Source organism: Astyanax mexicanus, chromosome 1 (assembly GCF_023375975.1).
Source record: "Astyanax mexicanus isolate ESR-SI-001 chromosome 1, AstMex3_surface, whole genome shotgun sequence".
Lineage (NCBI taxonomy): Eukaryota > Metazoa > Chordata > Actinopteri > Characiformes > Acestrorhamphidae > Astyanax > Astyanax mexicanus.
In genome coordinates this window covers 132,298,257-132,310,197 of record NC_064408.1, presented here as the reverse complement: position 1 = coordinate 132,310,197, position 11,941 = coordinate 132,298,257, and the positions used below count along the sequence as shown (strand labels likewise).

The 11,941-nt window shown below is 40.7% G+C and overlaps 1 protein-coding gene across 4 annotated transcripts in view; it reads right to left on the bottom strand.

The window, feature by feature from the left end:
- Positions 1-7,720: 7,720 nt before the first annotated feature.
- LOC111190424 (NACHT, LRR and PYD domains-containing protein 12-like) overlaps positions 7,721-11,941 on the bottom strand; it is a 238,610-nt gene continuing 234,389 nt past the window's right edge. For all 4 annotated transcript variants that reach the window (XM_049468955.1, XM_049468959.1, XM_049468960.1 and 1 more), the window contains one exon: positions 7,721-8,046. In XM_049468955.1, the coding sequence (XP_049324912.1) occupies positions 7,854-8,046 (193 nt within the window). In that variant the 3' untranslated portion in view covers positions 7,721-7,853. The remainder of the gene's footprint in view (positions 8,047-11,941) is intronic.

Sequence of the window (11,941 nt, the reverse complement as noted above, 5' to 3'; positions counted from 1 at the left end):
ATGACCGTCTTTAAAATATCAGTGCAGACATGAACAATAAAACTAAAAATGTTAAAACTGATTATAGTAGGCCTATATCTAACTTAAAATGTATTTAAATAAAAAAAACATTTCTTTCAGCAATGCTGACAATTTTCTATAATAAAATGTGTGTTAAATCCTGAGAGCTCTATTGTGTACAACTGAGTTAACTCTGAGCTGATTCCAACACCAGGAGAACTGAACAGTTTACAGTATAATAATCACTATTAGAAGCAACCAGCTAATAATTTATTTATTTTCCTTTTAAAATGGGCACAAAAATAAAATATTAAAGCAGATTTTTTTGGTCACAGAGATTTTTTTTCTATTGAACTATTTAACATGTAATACGTTTAATATAAAACCTCACTTATCAATTAGTAGAATGAAGCAAAAGTAATCAAATGTCACTTACTTTTAGAGCCACACTAAAATATTAGTAAAGAAAACTACACTGTTGCATTGAGCTCTCAGGTTATGTTGTAACAGAAACTAAAACAGAACTAGTCATTTTCCTTTTAATTTGAACATTTATTTTTTAATGTACACGATGGAAACTGATCTACACTGAATAAGATAACCCTCCTTCAAACACACCTCTGATATCTCTCAGTCTCAGTGCTATAGGCAGCGGCGGGCGCGCGGGGTCTCGCTGTGTTTTGGAGAAGTTAAATCCGGACAGTCTGTATCACAGTTTAAAGGAACAGCGAGATTTCTGCGCTTTAGCGCTGCAGGGTAACCATGCTGTTCCCGGAGGTAAACACCGGGCCATGTTTAGTTAGCTAACGCTAGCTAGCTCCGTGCTGCTTCTCCTGTGTAACGTTACAAATATCCCATTCCTGCAGTTGGGGTCCTCGCGTCTCTGCCTTTCTTTAGTCTGAATGAAGCCGGACAGCATTAAATCAGCATGTTTCTCTCACTGAGTGAATTACAGTTACAGTGCAGCAGCTGAAGCTCCGCTCAGATTTGCTGTTTTCAAATTCCGTGACTTTTCCAGGTTTCGTGACCGTATGAACCCTGCGGTTACCTCGTGTTTACACCCCCTCCCCCTCCACCTCCCCTCACCATCAATCCCCCCGCCTTTTTCAGCAGCAGCCAGAGGCGGCGCTGTTCACTCAGAACGCTGTGTATCTACTTCTTGTGTCAAGAATCAAAACACTGCAACATGAGTTTTTATTGCCTTACGTGACATCACAGATCCCGCCATGTGACTATTGCGCATGCGCACATCGCTATGTTGATGCTTAAACGATATATCGTGCAGCCCTAGTGTGTACTGTGTGAGTGTGTAGTGTGTGTACTGTGTGTATGTGAGTGTGTAGTGTGTGTACTGTGTGTATGTGAGTGTGTAGTGTGTGTACTGTGTGTATGTGAGTGTGTAGTGTGTGTACTGTGTGTATGTGAGTGTGTAGTGTGTGTACTGTGTGTATGTGAGTGTGTAGTGTGTGTACTGTGTGTATGTGAGTGTGTACTGTGTGTATGTGAGTGTGTACTGTGTAGTGTGTGTACTGTGTGTATATGAGTGTGTAGTGTGTGTATGTGAGTATATACTGTGTGTAGTGTGTGTACTGTGTGTATGTGAGTGTGTACTGTGTGTATGTGAGTGTGTACTGTGTAGTGTGTGTACTGTGTGTATATGAGTGTGTAGTGTGTGTATGTGAGTATATACTGTGTGTATGTGAGTGTGTAGTGTGTGTACTGTGTGTATGTGAGTGTGTAGTGTGTGTACTGTGTGTATGTGAGTGTGTACTGTGTGTATGTGAGTGTGTAGTGTGTGTACTGTGTGTATGTGAGTGTGTACTGTGTGTATGTGAGTGTGTACTGTGTAGTGTGTGTACTGTGTGTATATGAGTGTGTAGTGTGTGTATGTGAGTATATACTGTGTGTAGTGTGTGTACTGTGTGTATGTGAGTGTGTAGTGTGTGTATGTGAGTGTGTACTGTGTGTAGTGTGTGTAGTGTGTGTATGTGAGTGTGTAGTGTGTGTATGTGAGTGTGTAGTGTGTGTATGTGAGTGTGTAGTGTGTGTATGTGAGTGTGTAGTGTGTGTATGTGAGTGTGTAGTGTGTGTAGTGTGTGTAGTGTGTGTAGTGTGTGTGTATGTGAGTGTGTAGTGTGTGTATGTGAGTGTGTAGTGTGTGTAGTGTGTGTATGTTATTAATAAATATTGTTATTTAATAATAGGTCTTTGCTTCTTCAGTGCTGTGATGTTAATTTACATAATTCTGAACAGATTTCGCTCATTTAAAAAGCCTGATTTTTTTTTAAAGCTCAGTTTTAACTTTTTACTCATGAAGAAATGTGGGGTTTAAATCAGGCTCGGGTTCATAATGACAGTTTATGGGTCGGGCTGGATTCTTTGGGTCTGATCTTAACTCTAGCGTACACTGTGTGATTATTTTAATGGAGAGCGTTGTGGATAACTCACACTGCACGTTTGAATGGTTTGTTGTGTTTGAACAGCGACAGATGCAGCTGAAGCTCATTCTCACTCATTCTCTCTCTCATCGTACAGTTTTAGAAATAAAAAATCACATCGAGAAACTGAGTTCAGACAGAGATAAAACTCAGTTCAGTTCAATAAACCTAAGATGAGTTCATCAAATATTGTAGAAGATAAAGAAGAGGATGAGCTTTTGCTGATTCCATCATTTAAAAGTGAAATGTAATGTAATGTACGTATAGTGTGTGTGTGTGAGTGTAGTGTGTGTGTGTAGTGTAGTGTGTGAGTGTTGTGTGTGTGAGAGAAAACTTACATTTCTTTAATCCTGGTTTAATTCTTATTTCGCCTCCATGTTCCATTCTAAACACACACACACACACACACACACACACACAGATCAGCAGGGTGTGAGAGTGAAATGCAGAGTTTCTCTCTCTGGGTTTATATTAGTGAACATGGTGAAGGAATATGAAGTTCTGGATTTTCCTGATACACAATAATTAACGTTAATCCTTAAGAAGAAACACCCACTCCTTTATAACACCATTAACACAATTAGAGGAAACCAGAGCCTCAGATTTAAATTTTAATATCTAATAACAGATTCAATATGCTGTCACACTTTAGCTTGTTCTTTTATTCCCAGCCTCTAGGGGGCGTGAGGGAGAATTATAGGGTCTCTGTTTAGAACAGGTGAAGAAATAAAGGCTGAACCATAAAGATCCAGCTACAAAGGAAACATGGAGTCTTCAACTTTTAACCAACAAACATGTGGACTTTACTTTACTCTAAACTCTGATGAGCTCAATCCATTTTATTAACACCTGAAACACTGTGATTTATGAATAACGTACATTGAGGGTTCATCACACTACAAACTCTGTAGTGCAGAACTCTAATCTTTACGTTCTGTCTATGGGCAAACTCTGATCCTGAACTTGGATTATTATTATTCCTGTGTTGATCTGAAGCTGGATGATATGAGTTGCTTTCATCTTATAATATTATTTCAGTTTAAAATACAAAATCCACATCAAAAGGCTGAATACACCACATCTGGATAGGCACTGTGCACTTTATTATTAAAAATATATTAACTCAACTGAGAAAATGTAGCTCATTCTAACAAAGGGTAACACTGGACTCTCTAAACAGTTGATCACTCTTCTTTTATCTCTAACTGACCCTCATCACTCTATCTAACATCTGCAGCACACCTGAATCTTCCCCCTGAGTACTTCTTCATACCTGAGTGTCTCCAGTGAGCAGTGTGGATCCTCCAGTCTGGCAGAAAGCAGCTTCTCTCCAGACTCTCCTGGGTGGTTGTAGGTCAGATCCAGCTCTTTCAGATGGGAGGGGTTTGAACTCAGAGCTGAAGACAGAGAAGAACAGCCTTTTTCTGTGATCATACACCCAGATAATCTAGAGAGAAAGAAAATTAAAATAAGTTATTAACAGAGAGAGAAAGAGTGACAGTGGCAGACTGAGAGATATGAGAAACATGATTAACACTATAATAGCTGAATCTCTAAGAAAAAATAGCATCTCAATGTAAAAAATACATTCAGAAATCCTAATTAAAATAAAAAAGTAATTGTAAAATTTCCATTGATAAATCACACGTTCAAATGTATTTAATGTCTGATATACTCTACTCTCTAGGAACACAGATTATCATGTCATGAAACCCACACCATACCAGTATGCACCTCTTAAACTTTGGAAACAGAAGTGTTATTGACGGAGTTCAGGCACACTGTAATAATTTGGTTTGAGTTCCTCTCGCCTGAAATTGTTTCAATGTTGCCTGTGAATTATAATATTGTATAATAAACTACCACTGCCCCGACTACTGAATTGGGATGCAGCCAGGAAGAACCACCCTTAAGGAGATAGGGAACCCAAAACGGGCAGAAACTGAAGTCAAGCCGAGTGCGGCAGAGAGAAAGGAAAAAGTTCATACAGCCTCATGTGCCAGATTTGTTTTGCGGGCCACATTTGGCCCGAGGGCTGCCTATTACCGACCCCTGACATAAACCCTCCACAGAGATTCACACACACACACACAATACACACTATACTACAACACACTACACTACACTACACTACAGCACATGAATTTAACGTGATTTTGGGGATTTTATTGTCTTAATGTCTTGTTTGTTAATGAAATGTTGCACTTCATCGAAAAGAAATGTTTTAAAATTTGTGTTTTTAGATTCAGATGTACAATTTACTGTTTTTTATTATTGTATTTTGCACATTTTCAGTAAAAAAAAAATCTATTGATGCCAAAGGATATATAAGACATTTTGAAAAAAAACTTGGCATGGATTTATTGCGTTTTGCGAAAAAACTAATTATTTTTAAAAATAAATCTTTAAATATTAAAATCTTGATTTGATTTTGTTGTGTTATTTTAACCTTAGTATGGTATTTGATAGTTTGAAACAGAAAACGGTGGTTTTCAGCCTACCACTTTCTCGCTAAAGAAAACCCTTTTTTACTCAAATTAAAAAAATGGATTTATAGCGTTTTGGAACCAAACTCTTCATATATACTGGGACAATTACTGAGTCTAGTTGCGAGATATTGACACACTAGTTTCTTATCGAGCGATTTACTTCTGTGATTTGTTATTTCTGTTTTTTGATCCTTGCCTGTCTTAGACCACGATTTTGCCTTGTGATTTACTCCTGGTTTTGAACTTTGCCTGTATTTTTGGATTACGATTTTATCTTACGTTTTTGGATTAATAAAGCCTGCCTGCATTTGCATCCAAATCACCTTGGTTGGTTCTTACAGCTCCAGTTCCACAATCTGATCCATTTTACACTCACCAGATTATACTGAGGAAATGGAGGAATGCTAAAGGTTTTTTCTTTATTAGGATTAAATAAATTTAAAGTCCTAAGTATCATATACATCACTAAAAATACAATCATTTTTGTATACTACTGGTGAGGCTTCTGATCAAATACTGCATCTGACAGGTGCACTTTTAGACTTTTTGATTTCGCAGGACATTTTGATAGTCTGATGTACCTATATTAACCTACAAATTAAAATGCATATTATTAGAAGCATTACAGATTCTAAAAAGTATACATATGTAATACTCTACATAAACATGAATAATTTGAGCATTTATTTAAATTATCATGAATGAGGATATCAGCAGTGTAAATTAGTAGTTTAACGTAGTAATATGAAAATATCTCTCTGTGATAGCTGTGGGGGGTTCAGGGTGCTGCTACTGGACTGAGGGGCATACCAGATGTTTTTTTTTTCTCCTCCAGAATAAAGTTGAGTTAGAGCTGGTTTATTGTCTGTTAAAACCAGGGGTAGGCAATTAAGTTTTCCAATTAAGTGGAAGGCTGAAGAGGCTGTTGACCACGCCATCAGCAGGTTGATGCACAGAGAGATTGTTGGCAGGACAGAGTCAGGGAGAGCTAGCTTGGGGTGGCAATCAGCCCCCCCTAAGTTTTGGTCAAAAGCTACAAGAATGAAGAGAAAAGACCTGGTAATTGAAGAAATTGTCAGGAGTGAGGAAGAGCTGTACAAGGTCACTCGGGCCACCTACGACACCCTTCCCAGCCCCAGCAATCTGAGTCGGTGGTACGGCTCCGAGGAAAACTGTCATCTGTGCAATGCCCCAAACCCAAGTCTTCAGCACATCCTGTCCAGTTGCAAGACAGCTCTGACTCAGGGTTGGTACAGGTGGCCACATGATCAGGTCCTGCTGAAGCTGGCAGAAGTCCTTGAGGTACGACGGCTGGAAGCAGCCAAAGACCACCTTTCAACAGCAAGAAAGCTGATCCATTTTGTTGGAAAAGGGAGAGGGGCTCAGAACATCACCCAGAGGGAGAGAAGATCACTGTTAACACCTGGATGTGACTGAAGCTTAAGAGTGGACCCTGCAGAGATAACCACGACCTCTCTGAGACCAGACATCATCCTGTGGTCCCCTTCAGTCAAAACAGTGATCCTGGCAGAGCTCACGGTCCCTTGGGAGGGAGGAATGGAGGCAGCATTCGAAAGGAAGAAGGAGAAATACACCAAGCTGGCAGCTGAGTGTCGAGAGGCAGGTTGGTCGATCATTATCTGCCCTGTGGAGGTTGGCTGCAGGGGGTTTATCGGAACATCCATCCAGCGCCTCTTGAGTAACGTAGGAGTGAAAGGGCCAAAGCTGAAGAAGGCATCCAAGGACTTGGTAGAGGAGGCGGAAAGAGCCAGCTTCTGGCTGTGGCTGAGAAGGAAGGACACGTCGTAGGGGAAACAGGGGTCCTAGGGGTAGCTGCAGGGGTGGCAGGGATACCGTGGTTGCTCCACCTCCGTGAGATGTTCCAGGATTAATGGAGCGAAACATCAATGAAGGGTGGCTCCCGGCCGATGACCCTGAAACTACCCCCCTTTGGCACCATCGGAGGTGTGTCAGGCAGAAATGCCCTGCAGGTAGCCCTTACCTGTGCTTATATCTAGTTTTGCTGAAACTCCAGTGACCACTGCAAACAGGTCAGTTGGCATCCAGGAAAGACTAGAGGCGGTCAGGGAAGACTGACTGGAAGCAGGAAAGACTGCACTGGGTGTGGACGGGCTAGTTACCCTCTCCACAAGCCCACTTCAAGATGAACACCCTAATCGACTACGAGCACAAATAAAGAAAAACTGCTCAAAGGTCCACCGAGAGGCGGGATGGAAGATAGAACAAACAGGACGGACAACATGGTATCAATCTTGCACTGCGCCAGCAGATCAGACAAGCAGGAGACAGAGCTCGGTTGAGCACCAAAGTGCTGCTGTTTCCAATCTTGCAGATGACCAGGGAGAAGAAGAGCGCCTTTCCCAGCAGCAGGAGCACATACAACACCTAGTGCCCACCCCACAGAATGAGCATCAGCAAGAGACCCCTAGCAGAGAACCCCCGACACAAGTAAGAAGTGAGAGACCGATCTGACAACCCAAGGTCAAGTGGCCCAAAGCCAATGACAAAGTGGCATGGAGAAGTCTTGATCAAGATCTGCACATCATCCTTAAAAAATCTCTACAAGGCAGTGCAAGCACCAAGCTGAACCTCTTCGGTAACATCATTTACGAAGAAGGCAAGGAGAGATTTGGAGAAATGGTGCGAAGAAAGAACACCCACAGGGAGCTAGGGAGGTGAGAGAAGGAGATACTCAAGCTGGTAAAGGAGAGGTGTCATGGTTGCGGCCACATCTGGCGGAGATTCCCCACAACAATCCATGTAATCATTCCAGCACACAATGCATCTGCATCAACCCATATTAATAGCAGACAATGTAGATTATTTACATTTTTCAATACAGTCCTGGTGTTTTTATAGATAAAAATCTTGGTAAAGCGATTAATATTTCTTCACATTTATAATTTTAAAATGAAACAACTGACCTGAGAATCTGCAGCTTACATTGTGAACTCCTCAGTCCAGCAGAAAGCAGCTCCACTCCTGAATCCTGCAGGTCATTGTTACTGAGGTCCAGATCTGTTATGGAGAAGATGTCCAGCTTCAAATCTGATCCCAGATTTTTACATGTCTTTTCTCCAAGATTACATGAAGATAGTCTACAAAATGAGGAAAGCACAGCAGATTTTACTTAAGAATAGACATAAGAAATCTTTTGTCTGCTTCATGTTGTCAGACAGGATCTGTTTAAGGGATTTCTTGACTCTACAGGCCTGGTGGTGGTTAGTAATGAAAATGAGCCCAGGTTTCTAAAAAATGTAACTAATTACAGGTAATTCATGGGGGGGTAAATACTTTTTCACAAAGGGTTGGACTGGTCTGGAGATTTTTTTTGTTAATAAATGAACTAGTTTAAAAAGGGTTTGTCATAGTGGGGCAGAAATCAAGGCTTTATTAACAAAATGAGTAATACAGAGAGTAGTCAGAACAGGCAGGGTCACTACCAGAGAACAGGGGGCTGTTCCACGAAGTAAGCTAACTCAGTAAGCCAGGCTTTTTAAGACGAGCCTGGCTCATTTTGATCAAATTTTGGTTCCACGAAAGAGGCTCGAACTAAGCCTTGTTCAGTTACTACAGCAACATATACGTTTGTACAAACCTGCTCTGTACCAGGCTAGAGTTGACGCTTAGTATAGCTGCAGCACTTCTATTGGATGAGCTGTGTGATGTCATAGCCTTGCGGGTGGGAAACAAATCAAGGAACAAGGTTCCGCCACAGGTTTATCGGTTTGTATACATTTAATTGAGTATTGTACTGTATTTTAAATGTGTCTGCACATTGCAATTTATTGGTTCAATCTTCAGGTCAGTGTAAAATGAAATACAGCATTTAATTGCAGTTATTTTCCACAAAAAAAAATTTGCATCAACTCTATATCACGAAAACACTTTTATTCGTATTAATGATGCCTGGTAATTTAGAGTAAGTTACTTTTAAGTATATTTGTTATCCCATAATTCTTGTTCAGATTCATTCAAGTGTTTTTACAAATGATATCAATTCATATATGTGATCATATTTGCTAAATATAAATAATATGTTTGGTTAACTTAATGATGCAAAAAAGGGAATGGATACAGACAACTATCTTACCAATATTTTCTTACAGGTGATATAAATTAGCAAAAATGTAGGCTATTAAAAGAGTAGGGCCACCACCAGTATCAGCAATAGCTGTTTTCTTTCTGGTTGCTAAAATATTTCATGCAGTAAATTTATAATATAATAATATACACTAAAATATGTAGTTTAACTAACCAAAAGGAATTGCACATTTAACCTTGTGTGGCTAACTCAAGCAAGGCTTACTCAATTTTTTTTAAAGCTCGCTTCGTGGTAAAGCCCCCAGGAGCCAACAGGAGAAAACATACCAGGGTCACAATAAACAGTCCAGGCTTTGGTACACAGACAAAGGGCAGGCAAAAATCTGAGTCGGGGTACCCGTAAAAACGGTAATACTCAAGGATACAAACAAAGGCAAAGAGAAACACGTTGTAATGCTGGACGAACCAAAACAATGCTCAGCACTGAAGCTGAGTTCAAGGCAGTCTTTTATACCTGGCTCCACAGGTGCTAGTACTCAGTGACTGCCTGAAGGGGTCACGTGAGAGTCACAGGCTGGTGCGTTCTAGGTAATGTAGTCTAGTGACTGGAAGTCACAGGTATAATTGAGTGTGGGTGAGAATAGCACAGTTTCAGTGGTGGGCGCGACAGTGTTTTATATATTTACTGAGATTATATGTCTAAGGTTAAAGTTTGTTTGATAATGTGAAAAATTTAAGTATGACATAAAAGCAAAAACAAAAGAAATCTGTATGAGATGTCCATTTCAACCATCGCAATCACCGTGTTTAGCTTTAAAACATATAAATGCAGAAACACACAGTCTACAAACAAAACAAGCATGGAAATCCACAATAATCAATTTTAGTTAGAAGTTAATATGTTTACCATTTAATGCAGGTTTATATAAATAAATTGTAAATTTGTTTTGAATGTTTTTTTGTGTTTGCATTTCAGTTCTTTTCAGCTGGAATAGTTTACAAATGATGTAGCATTAAACATAAACAAACAATTACTTATTACACAAGATTTTTTATATTTAGAATGTAAAATTTACAATATTCTGGGGTTAATGATCAATTATTAATTATGTTGTGCTATGAGACTTTGTGGTTAAAAACTGTTACTTTCTTATAGTAAATAATGTTTAAGAAAAAATGGTATATTAAATAAAATCAATGGTCATATTAATGCTTGTTGATCAGATAGGACCATATCTTTATTTATTATTTACTGATCTTGAACAGTGGTCAATTTGGAAGAAAACCTTTTTTTATTAGGATATCAGGTCAACATTTTAATAATCCTTTTAGTGTATTGCCAAACAAAGCTTATTACTTCTACTACTACTACTATAGTAGTATAGTACCAGCACCAGACACACACGTGACTCACAAAAGCCCCTCAGCATGACACCAGCAGAAGTAAGGAGGACAACAACACCGGACGGGTGCTAAGAGACTGTGCCGATCAGCTCTCGGACGTCCTGGCAGACATCTCAACGCCTACCTCATCCAGGCAGCTGTCCCTACTTGCTTGAAGACTACTAACATCATCCCGGTCCCCAAGAGCTCCGCAGTGAATGGTCTGAATGACTTCCGGCCAGTTGCCCTCACTCCGATAGTCACAAAGTGTTTTGAAAGACTGTTTCAGACCCACATCAAAGCCACCGTCACTGTGGATCCACACCAGTACGCATACAGGAAGAACCGATCCACAGAGGATACCATTTCCTCCGTGGTCCACACTGCCCTCACCCACCTGGAGCAGAAGGAATTCTACGTCTGTATGCTCTTTGTGGACTTCACATCTGCTTTCAACACCATGATTCCTCAGACACTGATAACCAAACTCTCCTCACTTGGACTGAGCTCTTCCCTGTGCAACTGGGTCCTAGACTTCCTGACCAACAGGCCGCAGTCTGTGAGGATTCACAACATCTCCTCCCTCTCCATAATCCTCAGCACTGGCTCCCCTCAGGGCTGTGTGCTGAGCCCCCTCCTGTTCACACTGCTCACATATGACTGCTCACCTCTCCATCCAGGCTGCCATATTGTGAAGTTTGCGGACGACACGACAGTGGTTGCATGTCCAGCTACAGGCAGGAGGTGGAACACCTGGAGGATTGGCGCAGAGAGAACAACCTCTGCATCAATGTAAATAAGATGAAGGAGATGATTGTGGACCTCAGAAGGAGCCAGCATGCCCAGGAAGGTACATCAGCGGCTCTACTTCCTCAGGAGGCGGCGACAAGCTGGTCTCGGGAGCGCAGACCTCACCTCCATCTACAGATGTGGCGTTGTGTGCTTCAGCATCACACGTGTGGCATGGAAGCTGCACTGCTGCAGACAGAAATGCTCAGCAGAGGGTGGTAAAGGCTGCACAGAGGATTGTTGGAGTCAGCCTTCCCCAGCACCAGGGACATCTACACCTCCAGATGTAGAAAAAGAGCCACCTGCATCAGGAAGGATCCCACCCACCCAGCACATGCACTTCCTGTCCCGCTCCCCTTAGGCTGGAGGCTGCGGAGCATCAAGTGCAAAACAGCTGCTCTTTATTCACATTATCATGCTGCTACAGCAAACTTGCCCTCTGGACTTCATGTTGCTTCTACCTGCATACTCTCCATATTTTTGTGTATTTATCTTGATATCTATTTTGTTCTATTCTATTTTATTGTGTTCTTCTTGTATTATTTTTTATTTTATCTATATTTATCGGTAACACTTTACTTGGATGGTCCATTTGATGGCTTTGTTGAGGCTTAACTGACATTCAACTAACATTCAACTGAATGTCTATTAACTGCAACTTAAACCTATGTTGAATGTAAATAATTAAAAATAGAACATAACCCTACACCTAACCCTAACCTTAACCCTTAATCAACCCTAAAATCTAACCCTACACCTATCCCTAACCTTAGCCCT